The sequence below is a fragment of the Natator depressus genome, chromosome 19, assembly GCF_965152275.1.
Source record: "Natator depressus isolate rNatDep1 chromosome 19, rNatDep2.hap1, whole genome shotgun sequence".
In the NCBI taxonomy this organism is placed as follows: domain Eukaryota; kingdom Metazoa; phylum Chordata; order Testudines; family Cheloniidae; genus Natator; species Natator depressus.
The window spans coordinates 19,001,675-19,025,685 of record NC_134252.1 but is presented as its reverse complement, the minus strand read 5'-3'; the positions used below and the strand labels follow the sequence as shown (position 1 = coordinate 19,025,685).

At 45.0% G+C, this 24,011-nt stretch overlaps 1 protein-coding gene across 1 annotated transcript in view; it reads right to left on the bottom strand.

Annotated features, from left to right (window-relative positions):
• MATN1 (matrilin 1) overlaps positions 1-24,011 on the bottom strand; it is a 45,117-nt gene that overhangs the window by 1,456 nt on the left and 19,650 nt on the right. Inside the window, exons 3-7 of the mRNA XM_074934299.1 lie at positions 13,672-13,894; positions 10,283-10,408; positions 6,935-7,342; positions 1,599-1,751; positions 599-679 (exon numbers count right to left, since the gene is read on the bottom strand). Coding sequence (XP_074790400.1) covers positions 599-679; positions 1,599-1,751; positions 6,935-7,342; positions 10,283-10,408; positions 13,672-13,894 — 991 coding nt within the window. The remainder of the gene's footprint in view (positions 1-598; positions 680-1,598; positions 1,752-6,934; positions 7,343-10,282; positions 10,409-13,671; positions 13,895-24,011) is intronic.

Below are 24,011 nucleotides of genomic sequence, written 5' to 3'. Positions count from 1 at the left end.
TGGCTGGCATTGGTTTGGCAAGTGCCAATCTAGTTGTCTGTCTTGTCCTCCTGTTGTGTCCTGCCTGTCTTGGAGAAGGTGAGCTCTCTATGGCAGGGACTGCTTTCTTTGTTAATGTCTGCACAGAATCTAGGTATAGAATGTGGTGTTTCTGAAAACAGTGTTGGAATTGTAGGCTGGCCCTTTAATTTGTAAAGGGTTTCTTGGCACAGTTTGTGGTCTAGGGGGCTCTGCAGGAAAGCATGAGATCAGAGTCAGTCTGCAGAGACCTAGAGCAAGGTGGGTTGAATTTTGCAACACTGTTTTTAGGGAGCAGCCTGCTTTGTCTCTCTCTGTTTTGTCGTTCTTGTGTGTTCTTGTGCTGAATTCTAAGTAATAAAGCAGTTTTATGTTGTAGCCTTCCGGCAAGAATATTTAATGTTTTTATCTAACTTCTCTGTGTGCATGCCATGAATCTCAACACTGAAGCCAAGTCTCCTGACTCCTACTCCAGTTTCTTGACCACTGCACTAATCTGTCTCCCTGGATGGAAGGTCTGGCTAATCTGCTCTCTCTAGAAAATGGAACATTGTGAAAATGAGCTGCTTCTAAAGGATATGTTTTTGTGTCAATGACTTTATGAGGTCTTCTACTTTTGTCTGGAACTTCACAATGGCTTTACATTCACATGGGTCCTCCTCTGTGGATAAGAGAACAAAGGTGATGATGAATCAGCCATCAGACAGAGCAAGAAAGGAATATATCAAATCCTAAACCATGGTGGCAAGTAAAATAAAGCGAAAGCTTTTTCTCCAGCCAGAAGTCTGGAGGAAATCAATACATCATTCAGCCAGATTCTCTGAATGGTTATTGCTGTGTTTAACTTTAAACTAACTAAAGGGTTGCACACTTCATTGCTTATGTAGGCCAAGCTCTGTGTGTTATCCAAATTTTTGTATTTCATCAATGATTTACCTAATACTTTTTAAAATTCTGATTACCCAGATATGGCTTTTCTGATTTTCAGCAGGGTTCTGCTTATTCATGACTACACCATTTCCTGAAATTTTGGAACTGATCAGATGCAGTGTTCAAAAGTGACTGTGTTACAGACAAACAGAAAGGTCGTCAAGTTGAATGTGGCACCTTGCTTCTCTCAGCCAATTAACAGATCTGAGTCAGATACTTGGCTGTCATCCAGTCTTTTTGTGCCACTCTGGTTGCAAAAGGGGTGAGAGGGCCAGTTTAATTGGCCAGTGATGGAGTCCCCTAGAGGAATTGCTGAGTGATGCAGTTCAGGAAGGCTTGATGTTTTAATGAATTACTGGTTTAAAAGCATGCTGAGACCTTTGGCTGAAAAACACTACGGCAGAAGTGCAAAATGTTATAATTTGGGCAGACTAACACTTTTTCAATCAAAGAATTTTGACCAAAAAAAAAGAGAGAGAGAGAGAGAGAGAGAGAGAGAACCCAACAAAACCACACACCAACACAGAAACAAAAACAACAACAACAACCCAAAACCTGTGAGTGGAAACCTCTAGGTGTATTTTTGCCCCTTGCTTCAGGAGTCAGTGTTTTCCACATGTAAACATCCTCCTGCCCTCGCCCCCACTCACCGACACAGATTTTCGTCGGCAGTTCCTTCGCAATCTTGTTGATGGTACTGAAATCAGCAGTATAGAAGTAGTGTGCTGCCACTGGCTCTGAGGCAATTTCCCTTAATTCATCTTCAACAGCATTGCCCACTCCCACAGCAAACATCTCAAAGCCTGCAAGTAATGTGGAGTGTCAGTCCTACTGCTACCATCTCATTGGAACAGCAAAAGAACCCAGCCAGCTTGTAAGTCTTTTTTTGCATTTATCACGTGATGTGTTGTGTACAAACTAGGACACCCCCACTGTACAGGGCCATGGACCAAATGCTCAAAGATGGACACTCAAGAACACTCACATCATTTGCACATGGAGTCACTGTGCTTTCAAATCCCTTGGCTGTAGGTTCTTGTGGAATGGGTGTGGTTATGGCCATTTAATGCAGAGTGTGCATCCTGAGAATAGGCCACCTGACCTACAAGAGCACATATTGAGCCATCTCAGAACACCAAGGAAGAATTTATATGTTTATGTATTACAGGAACAAACTCAAACCGAAATCCCTGTAAATTTGGGAAAACGCAGATCTGGATTTGTATCCAAGCTTCTCAGTACAGGGGGGCCATGCCGAAACTGTGGATCAGGTCCCTCGCTGAACTCTGGGAAAGGCTGAAGCTAGATCTGAATTTTATTTTGGACCCACCTCTAGGCTGTTCATAGGGCAGAGCTAAGTGGGTAAGTACACTTGCCTTTCATCTCCCAAGGCAGATGTATTTAATATCCAGTGGCAAAAGTTCTAAAGTGAGATTATATATATGGGTTGGGTGAAAAGATAAGGAAAGAAATCAAGAACCCTTTAAAACTGTTATCACCCCAAAATGACTGAAATGTTTGTCCCAGGCAACTGTGAGACTCAGGGTCCAGACATCCAAGGGGGAGGACAGGAGGGTCTGAATCCCAAAGAATAAACAATTGAATCAACTGACTGTATTCAATATTTATTGCACTATAAAAGAGCATTGAGTAAGGTCTTTTATGAAAGCTGGTGACCCTCTGGTCATTAATATTATTGCACAATGTGTGTACAGTTAGTGTGTAAAGAGGTATGTGTGCATGCTGGAAATATGTTTCTAAAATATGTTTGGGGAGCAGACTTGATTGTTTGTTCGAGACAAAGGAAGGTTGTTTTGCCCATGTGCCTGGGTCTCCAGTGTAAATTGAGCAAGGTGATGCCAGAGACAATGGAAGTTACATTTACATATGAATCAACAGGGGGGTTGGGAAATCAGGAGGAAGAGACAAACAGCAGGGGAGAAGAACTTTATCTTCAGAAGAATGCATTTCAAAGGTTTACTGGATTATAAAAAGAAGGGAAGTGAACCCCCCTAGTTATCTATCACTGAAGGGACAAAGGGGCCAGCCCCCTTTTGTGAAAGTTGCCTCCCTTTTCGTGGAATGTTGGAGATGCTAGTAGCTTGATGTAAGTAAGAAACTGTTTTAGGCAAAGACATAACCTGTTAGAATTAAGTTTGAGGCACTAACAAGTGTGTTATTTTTGTTTTGTTTGTAACCCTGTTGTGAGGAGAGAGCAATTGTGCAGGTACTTGGGTGGTCTGCAGGGTCTCATGTAAACTGTCTGAAGCCACATCTTGGGCGAAATCCTGGCCCCACTGACATTAATGGGAGTTTTGCCATTGACTTCAATAGAGCCAAGATTTATCCCTGAACTACAGGATGCTTGTGTGATCTCTGACCCTATTTAGATTCAAGCATCGCTAACTTTTTCCCAACGGCGTTGCCTTAGTTCCTTTGGATCAAAACAAGCACAATACTTGAATTTTCAATGTGGCTTCTAAATTGCAGCTCCTGGAACATTTTCAGAGTGTAATAACAGGTAGCTGTTATTTTTTCCCCTGTAAGAAACATGATCACTGAACAATTGGTAATAGAAAAAACAAAACAAAACAAAAACAACCACCAAAGATAATAAAACAGAATTCAAGGCCCTGTTACTATTATGTAAGATAAATTGCGTTGGTGAGTTACATCAAGATTTTTATATATCAGCCAAACACACTCTGTACACAGAATCCCAAATGCCCTGTCAACATGCTTCTCAAATGTCAATTATCCTTGCTCTCATGTTTGATCTTCATTATTAGGCACCAGCCCTCAGTCAGGTTCAATGGTCAAGACCAAAGATTAAAAGAGGTGAAGCATTTAGCAACTCATGAGCATATCCCCAAGGGCCATGTCCATTTAACTCAGTAAAAAACAGGATACAAGGAACTCGGGCAAAAGAGTTTGCTTAGTTTTTCAGCAAAAGAGGGCGGCTCACGAGATATTTACGTTTCAAGGTCTTTAAAGTATCTTTTTCTTTTCTAATTTTTTTAACCCACTGGAAGCTGGCAGCAGAAATGTGTCTCCTGCTCAGTCCCCATACCGCTTACATGTGCTTAATGGGTTATTAGTGTATGGTCGCCAATGAGTGCTGGCATGGTGCATACTTCGACAGAATTCACCCACGTGTGAAGGGCCAACATAAGGCCCATGCATCCCTTAAGTGCCATTTAAGGCCTATTTTGAGGGCTTAAGTGGAATTAAAGTGGTGCTTGTTCCTTGTGCCGGTGTGAATTTTACCCATTGGTTCATAATTAGACAGTTGGACCTTGCTGCTACTTAATCTGTGAGGCTGGTTTATTTATCCCCCTGATACTTTTTAAAAAATTGTCTAGTTCTCAGTGCTGCTGTCATCAAATACGTTCTCTGTGGGTTTCCTTTCAATGGCCATTGGCTATACTAGCCCAGCACCCTATCTTTGACAGAGGCCAGTGCCAGATGCTTCAGAGGGAATGGACAGAACAGAGCAACTTTGAGTGACTGATCCACTGTCACCCAGTCCCAGCTTTTGGCAGTTGGAGGGTTAGGGACACCTGGAGCATGGGGTTGTATTCCCTGATCATCTTGGCTAATAGCCATTGATGGTCCTATCCTCCATGAACTTATTTTTCCCCACCATGAAGGCAGCTGATGCTGACAGTGACTTTTATGATAAATATAAGGTCAGATGCTCAGTCGCCCCCAGAATTGTGTTGTGCATGGCGTGAAGGGGCCCTAACTCAGCATGAAATAGGCTGCTGAGAATTCTCCCCAGCCAGAGGGAATCTTCAGCAGATATAAAGGCAGTGGGTGCATTTTAACACCACCTGCTTTCACCCCTCTGGCATACAGGGAGTGTTGGGGTACAGTGAAGAGCAATGCTGAGGGCAAGATAGTGCAGATCTGGATCGTGATGCTCTCGCCATCCTAGGTGGGTGGAATGACCCTATGGGAGCATGCTAGCTGTCATAAGTTAGAGCTGTCCTGTGGCTGCTCCAATTTATGCCATGAGCCAGTTTGGCCTTTGTGCATCCCCAGGAATGAAAGGTGGTTTAGAGCACTAAGCAGAACTGCACAGTCAGCCTATTTTCCCCCCAGATCCATCACTGGGTGAGAACTGAACATGTGAGGAAGTGCGATTGTCATGTGAGACAACAAGAAACCCAACCAACCTAACAAACACAGAAGTCAAAGCCCAGCACTGCAGAGGATTGCTCTCATGTCTAGTTAAAGAAGTATGGGCTGGATGAATGGACTATAAGGTGGATAGAAAGCTGGCTAGATTGTCGGGCCAAACGGGTAGTGATCAATGGCTCCATGTCTAGTTGGCAGCTGGTATCAAGCGGAGTGCCCCAAGGGTCGGTCCTGGGGAGGTTTTGTTCAATATCTTCATTAATGATCTGGAGGATGGCGCGGATTGCACCCTCAGCAAGTTTGCAGATGACACTAAACTGGGAGGAGAGGTAGATATGCTGGAAGGTAGGGATAGGATACAGAGGGCCCTAGACAAATTGGAGGATTGGGCCAAAAGGAATCTGATGAGGTTCAACAAGGACAAGTGCAGAGTCCTGCACTTAGGATGGAAGAATCCCATGCACCGCTACAGGCTGGGGACCGACTGGCTAGGCAGCAGTTCTGCAGAAAAGGACCTAGGGGTTACAGTGGACGAGAAGCTAGATATGAATCAACAGTGTGCCCTTCTTGCCAAGAAGGCCAATCGCATTTTGGGATGTATAAGTAGGGGCATTGCCAGCCGATCGAGGGATGTGATCATTCCCCTCAATTCGACATTGGTGAGGTCTCATCTGGAGTACTGTGTCCAGTTTTGGGCCCCACACTACAAGAAGGATGTGAAAAAATTGGAAAGTGTCCAGCGGAGGGCAACAATAATTATTAGGGGACTGGAACACATGATTTATGAGGAGAGGCTGAGGGAACTGGGATTGTTTAGTCTGCGGAAGAGAAGAATGAGCGGGGATTTGACAGCTGCTTTCAGCTACCTGAAAGGGGGTTCCAAAGAGGATGGATCTAGACTGTTCTCAGTGGTAGCAGGTGACAGAACAAGGAGTAATGGTCTCAAGTTGCAGTGGGGGAGGTTTAGGTTGGATATTAGGAAAAAAATTTTCACTAGGAGGGTGGTGAAGCACTGGAATGCGTTACGTAGGAATGTGGTGGAATCTCCTTCCTTTGAAGTTTTTAAGATCAGGCTTGACAAAGCCCTGGCTGGGATGATTTAGTTGGGGATTGGTCCTGCTTTGAGCAGGGGGTTGGACTAGATGACCTCCTGAGGACTCTTCCAACCCTGATATTCTATGATTCTATGATGTGGTGTCCCTGGAGTAAAGGTTGAGCCACAGAACTTCCATTCTCCCTGTGAAATGTGGATCAGTAATTTCTGAAGCAAATTCCTTCCAGAACAAATGCACTGAGCCACACCCTGCTCTCAGTCACACCAACATAAGCCCCCAATACGTCCCCTGAAGTTATCACAATTACTCTGGTCTTACACTGAGGAAGGGTGTAGCCTGTAGAGCTTAGTTTAAACTTTGCACTAGGCCTGAGTACTGATAGCCAGAGAGGGAAGAATTCACCGTTTAAAAAGGCTCAAAAGAACATAACCTCTGTCATACAGGTGCTAACTGGTTCCTTTGCTGGTAGACTCAGAAAGAGGCCGATGACTAACACAGAATAGAGACAGAGGATGGGCCTTCTAAAGGGACTATGGGAGTTAGCTGCCCAGCTCCCATTGAAAGTCAAAGCCCCTCTGAAAATCCCCCTTTCCCACATCAGGGGCCTTCTAAGTCAGCACTGAAGCACGTGGACAGGGGTTGAGACAACACAGGCCGAAGTTTTGCCCTACTGATGCCCATGTTCTATGGTGAATGGAGAACATCGGTTTCTGGGACTGCCAATCAGCATCATACAGAGACCAATACTTGACCCAAAGGAAAACCAATGCCACTGAATTCTGGAGGCCTACCTGAATCCTTGGCTTTCTTGGCAGCATCGCTGATGTAATCTTGTGACCGTCCATCCGTGAAGACAATGCCCACCTTGGGTACGCCAGGTCTTGCTCCACTGGAGGGATCAAAGGACTTTTCAGTGAGGTGCCTCAGCGCTAGGCCTGTCATGGTTCCTTTCTCCATGTAGGACATCCTTTTCACTGCTGCCTTGATGTCCTTCTTGTTGTTGTACCGTCCCAGCGGGAACTCCTGCCTGACAGAGCTGGAGTACTGGACCAGGCCCACGCGAGCATTTTTATCGGAGACATCCAATGAATCCACAATCTGGTTGATGAACCCCTTCACAAGCTCAAAGTTCTCCGGCCGCACGCTCTTGGAGCCATCAATCAGGAACACAAGGTCAGTGGCAGATCCACCACTGCAGGCTAGGGAGAAACAATAGAACAGGGCAAAGGGAATAGGTGAGAAGTTCAGCTCCCAATTAACCAGAGAGAGAGAAAACAAAAACCAGTATGGCTTTATTAATAATAATAATAATGCTTTTGAGATTTACTATGATTATGAGTATGGCTTTATTATTAATAAAGCCATACTCATAATCATAGTAAATCTCAAAAGCACGTAGCTTCCTTGCAGATATAGCACCGCTCAGATAAATCTCGACCTAAGTCCTTAAGTTGGTCTGGCTAGATATTCAGTTTATGCCAGTGCCAGTGATTTTATGACGCCATCAAAGCTTTTGGTGACCATGTGGTGTCTGGCTGTGTAGCGGCACTCCTTGGTAATCATATAGTAATAATTAATAATAGCTGTTTGAAAAAGGACAATTATTTTAGACACAACTGTTTAATATTATTTCAAAATTTCCCATGAAAATTTTTAATTTAAAAACCAAAAACTATTGTTTGTTCAGTTTTTGAAAACTGTTTTCAGTTAAAAGTTTGGGTTTTAGTTGAAAAAAAAATCAGTTTTCAAAACTCAAAATCCAAATTATTTTACTGGAATCCAAAAATTTGTACAGAAAAATTTTGGGTTTTTTGGTTTCCGTTTTTAACAACAGGTTTCAGAGTAGCAGCCGTGTTAGTCTGTATCTTCAAAAATAACAGGAGAACTTGTGACACCTTAGAGACTAACAAATTCATTAGAGCATAAGCTCTAATTATCATCACTACAAAAGTTTTTTTCTCCTGCTGATAATAACTCATCTTAACTAATTAGTCTCTCACAGTTTGTATGGTAACTTCCAACTTATCGGCATGTGTATATATATATACAGTTCTGCGGAAAAGGACCTAGGGGTGACAGTGGACGAGAATCTGGATATGAGTCAACAGTGTGCCCTTGTTGCCAAGAAGGCCAATGGCATTTTGGGATGTATAAGTAGGGGCATAGCGAGCAGATCGAGGTATGTGATCGTTCCCCTCTATTCGACACTGGTGAGGCCTCATCTGGAGTACTGTGTCCAGTTTTGGGCCCCCCACTACAAGAAGGATGTGGATAAATTGGAGAGAGTCCAGCGAAGGGCAACAAAAATGATTAGGGGTCTAGAGCACATGACTTATGAAGAGAGGCTGAGGGAGCTGGGATTGTTTAGTCTGCAGAAGAGAAGAATGAGGGGGGATTTGATAGCTGCTTTCAACTACCTGAAAGGGGGTTCCAAAGAGGATGGCTCTAGACTGTTCTCAATGGTAGCAGATGACAGAACGAGGAGTAATGGTCTCAAGTTGCAATGGGGGAGGTTTAGATTGGATATTAGGAAAAACTTTTTCACTAAGAGGGTGGTGAAACACTGGAATGCGTTACCTAGGGAGGTGGTAGAATCTCCTTCCTTAGAGGTTTTTAAGGTCAGGCTTGACAAAGCCCTGGCTGGGATGATTTAACTGGGAATTGGTCCTGCTTTGAGCAGGGGGTTGGACTAGATGACCTTCTGGGGTCCCTTCCAACCCTGATATTCTATGATTCTATGATATCTTACTGTATGTTCCATTCTATGCATCCGATGAAGTGGACTTTAGCTCACAAAAGCTTATGCTCTAATAAATTTGTTAGTCTCTAAGGTGCCACAAGTACTCCTATTTTTAACAACAAAAATTGATCAAAAAGAATTTTTGTTCATTTTGGACAAAATTAATTTTTCCTTAAAAAAAGTTTGACAAAAATATTCAAACCAACTCTAATAATTAATAATAATAACAATAATAATAAAGCTTTTCACTGGCAGGTACACATTGCCTTTCTTCTTGGGATCTCCATGCACAGTGAACATAATAATTGTTTGAGCCTCTGCGGTAGGCTAGAGAATGCGATTGGCTGAACCTCAAAACCCATTGCAGTCTATTTGTCCTCCCAGGCTTTCCATGAGGGGGGATGTATTGGGCATGGGGGAATAGATGAGGTAGGAGCATTTAATCTGTGTGCACTGGGGAATTTTAACAACGGGCATTGGTCTATTCTGTGAATTGGTGTCATGGGACCCTCCCAAATCCCAACTCCCAAAATGCATCCTTGGTGAGGCAGTGATTAGAACACAGGAGTCCAGAGGAGTCATAATTCCTGGAGTCACATTATGTCTCCTCATGGGTGTGTCCAGAAAAGGTTAGCCAATGAGAATGGCGTGAATGTTTCCAAGGGTGGGTTTCAGCTCTGCCACTAACAAACTCCTTATTTCACATGACTCAGTGTGTCTCTTCTTCAAACTGGCAGTGACCGTATGAGGATTAAAAGGGAGCATTGAATGGAGCACACACCAGAAGGTGTTGCTCTGCCAGAAATCTCAGAGCCATGAAGTCACTGGACCCTGACACAGTGAGTGATGGTAAATCCCCTTTGTTGCCTTCGATCACGCCTCACACTCAGTGCACAGCGTGGCTGCTGACTAACTTCAGAGGCAAGAGGCAACCGAGCCCCTACCAAAGCATCCACCTCCTGCCCCTCCCAGCGCCCCACTCTTCGAGCAGGGAGAGGGTCCCACATGGGTCTATGGCTTCATTTGGGCCTCAGGGCTCTGAGTGCTGGGGTTCAGTCCCACAGATCTATGGGGTCCATGATTAATCTGCCCCTGCTTGGACGATGTGGGGTGCCTTCCAGGAAATATTTCTGCTAAGAGTGTAAATCAGTCCAAGAGCCTGATCCAAAGCACGTTTGAGTCAATAGAAAGATCCCTATCGACGTAGGTGAGCTTTCGGTTAGGCCCTGAGTCTGTAAGGATCCTTCCTAGGGGAGAGCTACTTTGTTAAATTCTCAGTGGTGAACAACCTGTGGGATTGGGATGAAGGTACTATTCTTTTACCCTGCTTTTATCTTAACAACCGCCTGACATATTACCGCACTGCTGCACTCATATCGGGGTGCACAATGGTATTTACCACTGCAGGTTTTCCCATCGTTGTTCAATGTGAAGCCCTCTTTGCAAGCACAGGTATATGACCCGGGTGTGCTGACACAGATCTGCTGACAGTCATGGTCTCCAGAGGCACAGAGGTCTGACAGATCTGTAAGGAAAGATACAGAATGAAAACATATTGACCCTGAAGGGGAAAGTGTCAAGGCCGCTTTGAACAAAGACGGCACGAGACTTGTGTTCCTCTATCTGCCTGCACAGCATGTGCTTTAATGTTCTCCCCTTCTATAAACTCAAGTTGAGCCAATAATAAGTCCTCATTTAATAACACATTGCTCATAGCAGGATGGATCACTCGATGGATCACAGGATGGATCACTTGCCTGTTCTGTTCATTCCTTCTGAAGCATCTGGCACTGGCCACTGTCGGAAGACAGGATACTGGGCTAGATGCATCATTGGTCTGACCCAGTATGGCTGTTTTAATGTTCTTTTATGCTGCAGATCTCAAAGCACCAAGGGAAATAAGAGTTAATATCTTGATTTTTCAGATGGGGAAACTGAGGCACACAGAGACAGTGACTTGCTCAGGGTCTCTCTGGGGCACCTGGCATTGGCCACTGTCAGAAGACAGGATACTGGGCTAGCTGGACCTTTGATCTGATCCAGTATGGCCATTCTTATGTTCTTATGTCATGCAACTCGGTGGCAGAGCCAGGAATAGAGCCGATGTCTCCACAGTTCGAGTGCAATACCCTATCTACTGGACAACTCTTTCTCCAACACCCACAGCAGTAGACCACAATTTACTTCACTATTCAACATTGTTTAATGAAAATTTTGCAATTTTTGTTATTCTTTGAATTGACCATGAATAACTGTGAATAGCCAACATTCACTCTTCCAGCAGTATGGGTTAGTTGTGCTTAGTCCAATAAATCACATGAGATCATTGCTGTTCTCTGCTTAGATTAGTGCACAAGCAAACTTAAAGTTCATTTTACAGTAATACTTGCACATTCAGCTTTAAATTTTCTGTCTGTGAACACAAGCGGCGGTAGAACTTGACCTGGGCCTGAGCAAACAAAACTGGAATTGAAGTCAGTAGGCACATCCAGTACTCAGCTCTGAAAATCAGGCCGGAGTGCATCAGTGTTGGTCGAAAGCAAACACAAAGGTGTAACAAATCTGGGGGAACCAATTCATTTACAAATCAGGCAAGTATTTGTAGGAAATAGTGTATGTCAGTATTTACCTGGCTCTACCACAACCACAGGGCCTGATTCAAAGTCCATTAAAATCAATGGGAGACTTTCCATCTGGTCCATATATATGGGGTGGGGGGAGAGACAGAAGGGGAGGAAGAGGAGTACAAATACAAGAATGCTCAAGCCTTCTGATTGTTCTAAACAAAGAAATGTTAACCCCTAGCATTTATAAGCAACCCTACCATAATGAGTGTGTTAGCACATCTGCAGTATAGAAAAGAGGAAATTCAACCCTGGGCAGAGGATACAGACAAGAACTATGCACCATTTAAGTCCCACTTGAGTGCTCAAAATAGGTCTTAAGTTGCCTAGGCCTTGAGCTGTCCTGGTGCACCAAGGTGAATCCTCCCCCTTGTGGATCTCTAAGACCTTCACAAAGGGAGATAAGTATCATCATCATTTCATCATTGGGGAAAATAAAGCAGTGAGGTGAAGTGATTCTCCCAAGGTCCTGGGAACAGAACTCAGGTCTTTTGCCACCCAGCCCCTGTTCTATGTACTAGCTTCTGCTGGCTCAGCGGCACATTACCTCCATTTTATAGCTGGGGAAACTGAGGCAGCCATGGTCTCCATAACAAGTCAGATGGCATTTGACTTTGGGTAAGTTGGTTCCTATGTCTGTTCCTAGACTTTGTTTGTGTAGTTAGATTGTAAGCTCGTTGGGCCAGGGACTGTCTTCTTGTGTTTGGATGGTGCCTCTTCGAGCTACTGTAATACATATTATGAGAGTATGAATCTCCTGCAAACTCCTATTCACACCTACAAGTAACACTTGTGATAGTTGGGGACTGTGCCTTTAAGGGCTGAGCTTCCCAGGCCGAGAGTCTGGGGAAGGTGCTGTGAAGCTCTTGTTGTCATTCACAGGTGTTGCATCTGGACACAAAATAAAGGAGATCTCTGGCAAGCATTGAGGCCCAGACCCTCAAAGGTATTTAGGCTCCTAAATCCCATTGATTTCACTGGAAGTTAGGAGCCTTCAAGGATTTGGTCCAGAGTGATCACCAAACACAACACTGACCCTCATGGGAGGGCATTGCTATTTCAAACAAAACTGTAGAATGCAGCTGCAAAAATACGCATTTCCCGTGTCAACTGAACAGGCCCAGGGATTTTACAGTTTTGTTTGAAATAGCAATGCCCTCCCATGAGGTTCAGTGTTGTGTCTGGTGATCACTCCGGACCAAATCCTTGAAGACAGAGCTATGAGATGCTCTGAGACTGATGTGTAACAGGTCATGATTCAATCTTTCTGCTGAAAATGTGTGAGGGTAACTAAGAGCAGCATGGTGCCAGGCTGTGTGCGCCGGTGTCAATGTTGAATCTAACGTGAGCCAGGTGTCTTTTCATCAGATGCAGTTGCACATACAGTATTGAAAACCAGGTGTTCAGATACTAAGGGAATGGACATCCAGATAAAACCTTGAGGGTGAAATCCTGGACCAAGTCAAGACAATGGAAGTTTCTGAAGCAACTGAAGATTTCACCCTGAGATTACAGATTTTTGAAATTTCTCCAACAGTTGAAATTTGAAAAAAAAAAAGGGGGGATATGTTTTCACGACATTGTGACATTTCCGCCTCCCCCCCTTTTTTGGAGTGGTTCTACTGCCTGACTGGCAGAGATTTTTCAAATTTGGAATTTTTCTAATTTGGGGGGAAAGAAAGGAGGGAAAGGTCAATGTTTCCCTTTTAATTTTTTTCAGCCAGCTAGGAGCTAGAGAGCTCAGAATACTTTTATTGAAAGAACATGTAACGAACCTGTGGAGCTAACTGCCAATAGACACTATTGAAACCAAGACCTCCGAAGGATTTTTTTTAAATGATTACAGAGGAAATAGAACACCCACCATTATATTAGATACTATTTAATAATGTAAGGGATATGAAGCTTCCTGATTCCTAAAACTCATAGCTGGGGGTTAGAAGGAGATTTCCCTTATGGGCTGATTAGTCCATTATCCCCTCAAGAATGTCCTCCACCTTCCTCTGAAACAGTTAATAATGGCCATGGCTGGACACAACACTGGGCTACATGGACTTCTGTTCAGATTCAGTCTGGTAATTGCTATGTTCCTTTGTTCCTGTCTGTTCAACAAGGAAGGTCTGCCCCCCACCTCAGATCCTCTTGTAGCTCCTTTAGGACTTACCACAGAAGGCCTCTTGAAATTTCGTGGCCAGTTTCTCAATGACGCTGTAGCTCTCTACATAGTCCACGTGCTCATCCAGCGGCTCGCTGGCCATTTGCCGAAGAGTGTTCATGTCCACTCGGCCCACGCCGATGGCAAACAGCTCAATGCCAAGGGATCTTGCCCTTGCTGATACATCCTTCACGCCATCCTGGGGGCGTCCGTCTGTCACAATGATTGCCACCTAAGGAGAAGAGGAAGGGAAACAAAGAGAAGAGATGATGGACTCTCCCCCTGCAATCCAGCACAGTAGTTTTTCTACAACATGGATGTGAGCATAGTGTTTTCTTAGGGAGGAATCTGGCTCAATAACTAACTTCTTCATATCCGTGGAGTTAAAGCCCCGTACAAAAAGTGGAATCATTATTTCCTTTCCCCACAACACACCAGAAAATCAGCATGGCCATTTTGTCTGCCACCATGGTTTGTTCATTTCTGGGCTGCAGGGGTTAAATTGACATTATCTTAAACATCTTAAATAGGGGTTGGCTGGATGATGCCAGATTTAAGGAAAACAGAGTAAAGACAGCCTTCTTACCACACAGCATTAACACTGGATCAAACTCAACAGTTATTGCTCACCCGAAACTCCTGCTGAAGTCAATGGGAGTTCTGACTAAGTAATGGCTGGAGGAGGGAATTGGCCCAATAACAGTGCCTTTAACTCCATCTGAGGATATCAAAGCACTTGGCAAACATTAGATGATTAAGCTTTATCTCCATTTTACAGATGGGAAAACGGAGGCATAGAGAGAAGAAATGGCTTGCTTAAGGTTAGTGACAGAGTCAACATTTTTGACTCCTAGGTCCCTGCTATAAACAGCAGGGGTAAGATACAGGCACATTTAAGTCAATGGCAAAATTATCATTGGCTTCAATGAAGCCGAGTGAACTGCTAAACCAAATCAAATCTGTTTCACAGGCAAATGCCCTTGGTAATAGAGAAGATAAAGAAATGTGAGAAGAAAAATTCAAGAAATAGCTAATTGAACCGCAGCAGTAGAATTTTCAGTGACCCATCAACACACAGGTCATTACGGTTAAGCTGAGAATCAGCATTTACTACCATACTCCATCGCTTGTGTATTATTCACCTTCACATTTACACAGTAGAAATCACAAGTAGAGCGGGGGAATGTTTTTGGCAAACAGAAAATTCACCAAGAAATGCATTTTTGGGGGTAACAAAACTATTAATGAATTTGGGTAAAATCTAGCAAATCGTTTCAGACAAAATGGTATGATGGGATAACATGATTTTGGTAATTAATTGATCTTTAAATATTCATGGTAAATAGGCCTGATGGGATGTTAGATGGGGTGGGATCTGAGTTACTACAGAAAATTATTTCCTGGGTATCTGGCTGGTGAATCTTGCCCATATGCTCAGGGTTTAGCTGATCGCCATATTTGGGGTCAGGAAGGAATTTTCCTCCAGGGCAGATTGGAAGAGGCCCTGAAGGTTTTTCGCCTTCCTCTGTAGCATGGGGCACGGATCACTTGCTGGAGGATTCTCTGCTCCTGGAAGTCTTTAAACCACAATTTGAGGACTTCAATAGCTCAGACATAGGTGAGAGGTTTTTCGCAGGAGTGGGTAGGTGAGATTCTGTGGCCTGCGTTGTGCAGGAGGTCGGACTAGATGATCATAATGGTCCCTTCTGACCTTAGTATCTATGAATCTATTAATCTAAAAAAAAATGAAAACAAAAATGTCAGAAATGGTTCATTTTTAAAAAATGAAAAGAGCCATTTTGAAACTATCATTTTTAAATGACAGTTTTGTTGAATTCAAATGACATTTTCAGAATGAAAGATGTCAAAAATGTTTGAGGTGACATGTCATTTTGAAAAATGTTTCCTTTTGACCCATATTAAATGTTTTCAGTTTTTCTTTTTGGCAAGAAAAAACAAAAATCCCGCAGTTTCAGTTCAAAACAAACCAATGTTTATCCATATCTTCAGTTCGGCCATTGAACCAAACAATCTATTATTTACTCAGGGCTAATCACAGAGAACTTGGATAGAGAACTCACCAGTTGCTTAGTTAGGGTAGCTTTAAGGCTGCCCTCCATTGCTGTGGGGGGCAATCTCATCTGATGCCAGGATCTGGCTCTTGGTTTATATGAAAGATGAGCAAACCTCAAAAGATGTGAGCCTTCTATTCTGATAAGTGCCCATAAATTCATGTGCTTAGTGGAATGACCTTAACCTTTTGGGAGCTGTAAAAATTGGAGTTAAAACTACAGCTGATTGGAACATTTTGGTTGAAATGAAATTTCGCTAAAAGCACATTATTTCATCACTCCTCTTTGCAATGACATAGACATTGCTTTTTTCATCAGAGACAGAATGTCTCACGCTCAACAACCTGGTGGTTATAGCATTAAGCAAGGATGTAGAAGACCTTCAAGTCCCTGCTCTGCCTTATTCAGAGTAGAGTTTATCATCCCAGATCATTCTAAGGGCAGGTCTACGCTTACAATGCTGCATTGGCACAGCTACACCTAAGTAGCTCCACCACATTGCTGCTAAATGGTATTGTTGTCTTTTGGACAGCTCTATTTGAAACCTAACAAAAGCACAAGATCTCAGGCGTTTGCTATTTCCAATGGTGACAGAAATATTGCAAGCACAGTCTCTCGTGGTTCAACTCTTCTGCTTCTGGCCAGATTCTGGAAATGTGGGTGTGAAAACGATTAATCTGTGAAAATCATCACTGCACGCTGTAAGATTAGTCTCTATCAGGAGAGAAATAACATTCCATTGAGATGTAACGTTCTTTCTTCCTTTACTGACTTGCAGCTTCAATAGAAATATCAGCCAAAGTCAAGCAGGGCTCCCCTACTTCCTGTTTCTGCAGAAACTACCCATGCAATCCATTCTTTTTGCCAGAAGAGAGAGCCATTGATTCAGCAACTCTCTGTGAAAAATGCCACTGAGCAAATGGCAGCATAAACAGCTTTGCTTTCATGCGCTGTGGCTCTGAGATGCGCTGCTTCTGATTACAGCTTATCAACATGATGCATTATCAATTAGCTTTAGTGAGGGACAGTACCCAATGCACAGGGTTCTGTCAGTGGTTAAGTGTCTCTCTAACAACATCTACCACTAGCAGTTGGATGCACTCCTTGCATTTTCTTTGTCTGACGCAGATAAGTGAAGTGAAGCTCCCAGGCTAATCATAGAATCATAGAATATCAGGGTTGGAAGGGACCTCAGGAGGTCATCTAGTCCAACCCCCTGCTCAAAGCAGGACCAATCCCCAATTAAGTCATCCCAGCCAGGTCTTTGTCAAGCCTGACCTTAAAAACTTCTAAGGAAGGAGATTCCACCACCTCCCTAGGTAACGCATTCCAGTGTTTCACCACCCTCCTAGTGAAAAAGTTTTTCCTAATATCCAACCTAAATCTCCCCCACTGCAACTTGAGACCATTACTCCTTGTTCTGTCATCTGCTACCACTGTGAACAGCCTAGAGCCATCCTCTTTGGAACCCCCTTTCAGGTAGTTGAAAGCTGCTATCAAATCCCCCCTCATTCTTCTCTTCCGTAGACTAAACATCCCCAGTTCCCTCAGCCTCTCCTCATAACTCATGTATTCCAGTCCCCTAATCATTTTTGTTGCCCTCCGCTGGACTCTTTCCAATTTTTCCACATCCTTCTTGTAGTGTGGGGCCCAAAACTGGACACAGTACTCCAGATGAGGCCTCACCAGTGTCGAATAGAGGGGAACGATCATGTCCCTCTATCTGCTGGTATTGCCCCTACTTATACAGCCCAAAATGCGATTGGCCTTCTTGGCAACAAGGGCACACTGTTGACTCATATCCAGCTTCTTATCCACTGTAAACAATAGGTCCTTTTCTGCAGAACTGCTGCCTAGCCATTCGGTCCCTAGTCTGTAGCAGTGCATGGGATTCTTCTGTCCTAAGTGCAGGACTCTGCACTTGTCCTTGTTGAACCTCATCAGATTTCTTTTGGCCCAATCCTCCAATTTGTGTAGGTCCCTCTGTATCCCATCCCTACCCTCCAGCGTATCTACCACTCCTCCCAGTTTAGTGCCATCTGCAAACTTGCTGCGGGTGCAATCCACACCATCCTCCAGATCATTTATGAAGATATTTAACAAAACCGGCCCAAGGACCGACCCCTGGGGCACTCCACTTGATACCGGCTGCCAACTAGACATGGAGCCATTGATCACTACCCGTTGAGCCCGACAATCTAGCCAGCTTTCTATCCACCTTATAGTCCATTCATCCAGCCCATACTTCTTTAACTTGCTGGCAAGAATACTGTGGGAGACAGTGTCAAAAGCTTTGCTAAAGTCAAGGAACAACATGTCCACTGCTTTCCCTTCATCCACAGAGCCAGTTATCTCATCATAGAAGGCAATTAGATTAGTCAGGCATGACTTGCCCTTGGTGAATCCATGCTGACCGTTCCTGATCACTTTCCTCTCCTCTAAGTGCTTCAGAATTGATTCCTTGAGGACCTGCTCCATGATTTTTCCAGGGACTGAGGTGAGGCTGACTGGCCTGTAGTTCCCAGGATCCTCCTTCTTCCGTTTTTTAAAGATGGGCTCTACATTAGCCTTTTTCCAGTCGTCCGGGACTTCCCCGGAACGCCATGAGTTTTCAAAGATAATGGCCAATGGCTCTGCAATCACATCCGCCAACTCCTTTAACACTCTCGGATGCAGCGCATCCGGCCCCATGGACTTGTGCACGTCCAGCTTTTCTAAATAGTCCCGAACTACTTCTTTCTCCACAGAGGGCTGGTCACCTCCTCCCCATGTTGTGCTGCCCAGTGCAGCAGTCTGGGAGCTGACCTTGTTCGTGAAGACAGAGGCAAAAAAAGCATTGAATACATTAGCTTTTTCCACATCCTCTGTCACTAGGTTGCCTCCATCATTCAGTAAGGGGCCCACACTTTCCTTGACTTTCTTCTTGTTGCTAACATACCTGAAGAAACCCTTCTTGTTACTCTTAACATCTCTTGCTAGCTGCAACTCCAGGTGTGATTTGGCCTTCCTGATTTCACTCCTGCATGCCCGAGCAATATTTTTATATTCATCCCAGGTCATTTGTCCAATCTTCTACTTCTTGTAAGCTTCTTTTTTGTATTTAAGAGCAGCAAGGATTTCATTGTGAAGCCAAGCTGGTCACCTGCCATATTTACTATTCTTTCTACACATCGGGATGGTTTGTCCCTGCAACCTCAATAAGGATTCTTTAAAATACAGCCAGCTCTCCTGGACAACTTTCCCCCTCATGTTATTCTCCCAGGGGATCTTGCCCATCAGTTCCCTGAGGGAGTCAAAGTCTGCTTTTCTGAAGTCCAGGGTCCGTATTCTGCTGCTTTCCTTTCTTCCTTGTGTCAGGATCCTGAACTCGACAATCTCATGGCCACTGCCTCCCAGGTTCCCATCCACTTTTGCTTCCCCTACTAATTCTTCCCGGTTTGTGAGCAGCATGTCGAGAAGAGCTCTGCCCCTAGTTGGTTCCTCCAGCACTTGCACCAGGAAATTGTCCCCTACATTTTCCAAAAACTTCCTGGATTGTCTGTGCAATCAGTAATTCCACTTCCAATACTGAGTAATGGTCTCAAGTTGCAGTGGGGGAAGTTTAGGTTGGATATTAGGAAAAACTTTTTCACTAGGAGGGTGGTGAAACACTGGAATGCATTACCTAGGGAGGTGGTGGAATCTCCTTCCTTAGAAGTTTTTAAGGTGAGGCTTGAGAAAGCCCTGGCTGGGATGATTTAGTTGGGCATTGGTCCTGCTTTGAGCCGGGGGTTGGACTAGATGACCTCCTGAGGTCCCTTCCAACCCTGATATTCTATGATTCTATGATTCTTTAAGCCCATTGACAACCTGCACAGATCGGATATGGGCCTGAACCAAATCCACAAATCTGATCCCTGGGGATGTCTGATATCCAACCATAAGCCTGGATCCAATGGAAATTCGGGCTCAAGCTCTGAGCAGCTGAGGACCCAAAATTCACATCAGTTCCTGAGCTTTGCTGCTTGAGCCTGTGTTTAGCGTTGCATGCTGGGGATGCAGCAGGGCGTTGTGGCTCGAACTCAGGCTGGACATCAGGACACCTGTGTTCTTGTCCCAGTTTTGCCAATGACCTGCTCTGTGACTTTGGGCCAATCAGTGTGTCTCTTTCTCCTTTCCCCAACCCCAGCATTTCTCTGGCATGGTGGAACTGTCTGTGGCTATATCTACATCTGGAGCTGGGGGGGGGGTGAGCCCCAGCTCATGTAGACATACCCATGCTAGCTCTTATGGAGCCAGCATGCTAAAAAACAGTATTGGTGGGATAGTACAAGCAGCAGTGAGCGGTGGAGGTCCAGTGGATTTGTACTCAGTAGAGCTAGCCCATGCCCCAGCTGCACTGCTATTTTTAGTGGACTAACTCCATAGGAGACAGCATGTGTATGTCTACACAAGCTGAGAATCACACCTCCAGCTCCAAGTGCAGGTGTATCCTCTCACTCTGTGTCTCTCCAGTGCCTGGTGCAATGGAGCCCTGGCCTCAGTTGGGGCCTCTAGTTTATAGAAATAGGATAATAACCCTTTGAATCTATTTTCTGAGTTCTCTAGCTGTGCTCACTGTATTCGATGTGGTAGAAAAATGGTCAGAAACCAACAAGATCAGCAATTCATATGTAACTAGGCCCTCATGTTTGTGTATAATTGGGATCCACCTGAGTCTAGCAACCTGCATGAACTTGGAGGGAGGAGTACAGGTTGCAAGGAGGAAGCATTTGGAGGAGGCACCAGGAAGTCAGTCTGTGTGCACATGGCTGGGACACTGGCTGGAGTTGCATCGTCTCTGTCATTAGTTCTCTTCATAAAGAGCCAGTGATGTTTTACAAGCAGGGAGTCGCTCACGTTGTTGCCCAGCATGCGGCACATGAAACACAGAGCCTGTGTGTTTCTTTCTAGTGTTTTTCTTGGGTAAAGAGCCAAAGACACACCAGGGCCACTAGGTGATGCTGTGCTAATAGTGACATGGCAGCCTTGCTGAGTGGGCTGAGAAGAGGGTCTGTAGTAGGGGGAGCCTATGACAAGTGCAGAGGGTCATAATCAGAGAAGTATGAGGGATGGATAACCTGGTTTGATAAAATAGCTGAGCTGAATCGCCACCCTAGCCCCCAACTGACTCTGAATTGAACCTTACATTTTTTGAGGTTCAAAAATTTCCACCATTATGGTTCACTTTCTCTACAAGTCTCTGATTGTCCCAACTCCAGACTCCTCCCTGCACTGCTCCAGGGGTGGGCAGCAGGCCACTGCCCCTTACCAAGGCCTGTGCTCTAGTGACATGATCTAGCCCTTAGCGAACTAGGATAAATCCGTATTTGCAGCAATTCCAAGGTATTCCTCACATTAGTATAGGGACGTGGAGGCAATCCTGTGGATTCTGAGACAGGCATATCTAATTACTGAAGGCATAACTGGATGTTTTCAAGGGTTCTCACTGTAGCAATGAATGCAGTCCCCACACCTTGTCAGGCGAGTGAATATGTGAATACCTTCCTCACTTTTGTAATGTTCTTTGCAATATGATGATCCAATTCTTGCTGTTCCTAAAGGAAGACAGTAATAGGCCACAGTCCCTGCAGCCTTTGGCAGTGGAGTAGCCAGACCTTTGCTTTGGGCTACAGGAGAGATGTAAAACAAATATATTTACCGTGGTCCTTTTACGCCTCTTCCCTCTGGGAGCACAGCTGGGCCAATGCTCTTGGGGTCCTCCTAGCACATGTCCTAGATATCTGGAAACACTGGTGTGGATTTTCAAAAGCATGAGGTTTTGACCTTGCTCTGCTCCTGCTGTAGTCAATAGCAGTTTTTTCTATTGACTTTAACAGAAGCAGAATTAGCCCAGCACCTGTGTAAGGGGACTGTTGCCCCCTTACTAACATTCAGTGGGGGTGTTTTGATTGGCTAGCTCCCAGTACTAAAAGGGGAAGGGTCTATGAGAAATCAGGACCCTGAGACTGACAACCCCCAGGACAAATGGGGAGAGGCCAATGCTCCAGGTGAGCCTGAATGACAGGGCGAGCAGGCTAATCAGGGAGTCAGGAGGCCAGGGAGGTCCCATCCTCCGTGTGAGCTGGATTTGTCAGACAGAGTGGGGCTGAGCTAAGCCAGGGAGCAGAGCTGTGCCAGATCCCGAGCGACCAGAAAAGCACCCCAGGGAGAGCAGACTTGCCCTGGGAGCAGAGCTGCAGCAACCAGAGCCAGAGGGGCCAGAAAAGCAGCCCAGGAAGCAGGTCAGTGCTGGGAGCAGAGTCACAGAAGCAGCCTGCAGAGCAGACCTGTCCTGGAAGCAGAGCTGCAGCAACCAGAGCCAGAGGGGCCAAAGAAGCAGCCCAGGGAGCTGGAGGCAGCAGCAGGGCTGGGGCAGAGTCGTGGGGTTGGGGCTGGAGCCGTCCGGAGCCGGGTGCGGTGAGCAGCTGGGGAGAGCGAGGGGGACCCTGGGCAGCGGGCCCAGCACAGGGAGACACCTCAGCCAAGAGGCTCTGCAGGCCAGACTTGGATCGTAACCCCGACAGGGTGGGGGTGACACTGGGCAGAAGGGTCCTACCACTTAGAGCCTGAGAGCGTGTGGCCACCACCAGAGCAAGTGTCCAACCCACAGCATCCCTGCAGCACAGCCAGGGCCTGAGAAGAAGGCCTGGGACTTACAAGGAACAGACTGTGAACTGCCCTGACACTCCAGAGACACTGTTTGTGATGTTCCCTGCCACAGAGCGGGGTGATGTGTTTCTTTTAACCTTTTCCATTTTTTCTTATTCTTTTTAAAATTAATTGTTGATTAAATATGTTGCATTTGCTTTAACTTGTATGTAATGGTCAGTGGGTCAGAGAAGTGCCCATTGCAGAGAGAGTACCCCGGAGTGGGGACACCCTAGCCCCTGTTCTAGGTGACCACAGCAGGGTTGGGGTCGAGCCCCCCAGGAATCCTGGGCCCAGCCTTGTTGGGGTTACGAGGACTCTGCCAGACAGGACAATGGAAGGGGAGTCCTCAAGGGCAGGGAGGCCACTGGGTAAAGGAAGTGGGAGCGAGGACTCAGATCCTTTCACTAGCCCACTTCACCGGGGTAGTGCAGAAGCCAGGAAGCGGGACTATTCCCCCGCTTACACCTGCATTGTTTAGAATTCTAACCGGTCAGCCCCACTGAATACAGTGGGTGTAGCCAGGATGGAATTTGGCTCACAAGATGGGAAAACAAGAACTTCAGTCTTGAAAGATGATGATAACAAGAACAAAGCATTTAAAAAAGGAAGTAAAAACTGCAAAATGTCTGTCTATAAAGTCCCTCCCATGACACACTAGGAAACTCCGTAACCATGGAGAATGAAAAAGAAATGGAAAGACCTGCAGTGAATAAAGATAAAGCAAGGGGAAAATGGCCAGTTCTCTACCTAGAGGTGTGCTCAGGAATCAGGACTAAGAATTGGGTAGTTGACTTTATGGGGTGGGTCCTCAGTTGATGTAAATTGCTGTAGCTCAATGGGATGAACTGTGTGTTAGCCTGATTTGCTGATGGGGTGACATTTTTTAGGCTAGTAAAAATGAAGGGGAATTGTGAAGAGCTCAGAAGAACTGGGGTGATATGGATGGCAGCGCAGACCAGAGCGGGGCAATAATGCACATTGGAAGGAATTATTTTAAACTACTTGGAATGCATTAGTGGGCTAAAGAGCCTGACAAGAAAGCTGTCTGTTCACTGTGCACAATGGTCAAAGCAGCATATCAATGTCAGGCTATATTAAACAAAGGAACAGAGAAGGATACGGAAAATATTATAATGGCATTATATAAATCAATGGTACATCCTAACCTCGACCCAGCCTTGGTCTCCTCATCTTAAAATAGACAGCTGAATTAGAGAAGGGCTGAAGAAGATAGAGAAAAATGGAGAGAGGCCTGTGGGGCAAAGTCGGATTGAGTGATGGGTGTGTTTCATACAAGAAGGAAATTAAAAGCCTGTAGCTATTTATTTAATCTGAAAAGATGTAGAGGAAGAGAGGATAAGGTGGAAGTATATATAATAATGGTATAGAAAAGACCAGTCAGATACTTCAGTTTACCCTCTCACAGGCACCCAGTGCAATTAAACATCAGTAAAACAAAGGCACAGGATTTTGGAGGGAAAGGGGATATTTTTTTGACCAAGGAACCAGCCAAGGTCAAAGGAAGCTGGCTGGACCGGAGAGAGAGAGAGAGCAGACAACATGCTCCAGTGGAGAACCATGAGAAGAAAGGTCCAGAAGAGAGGA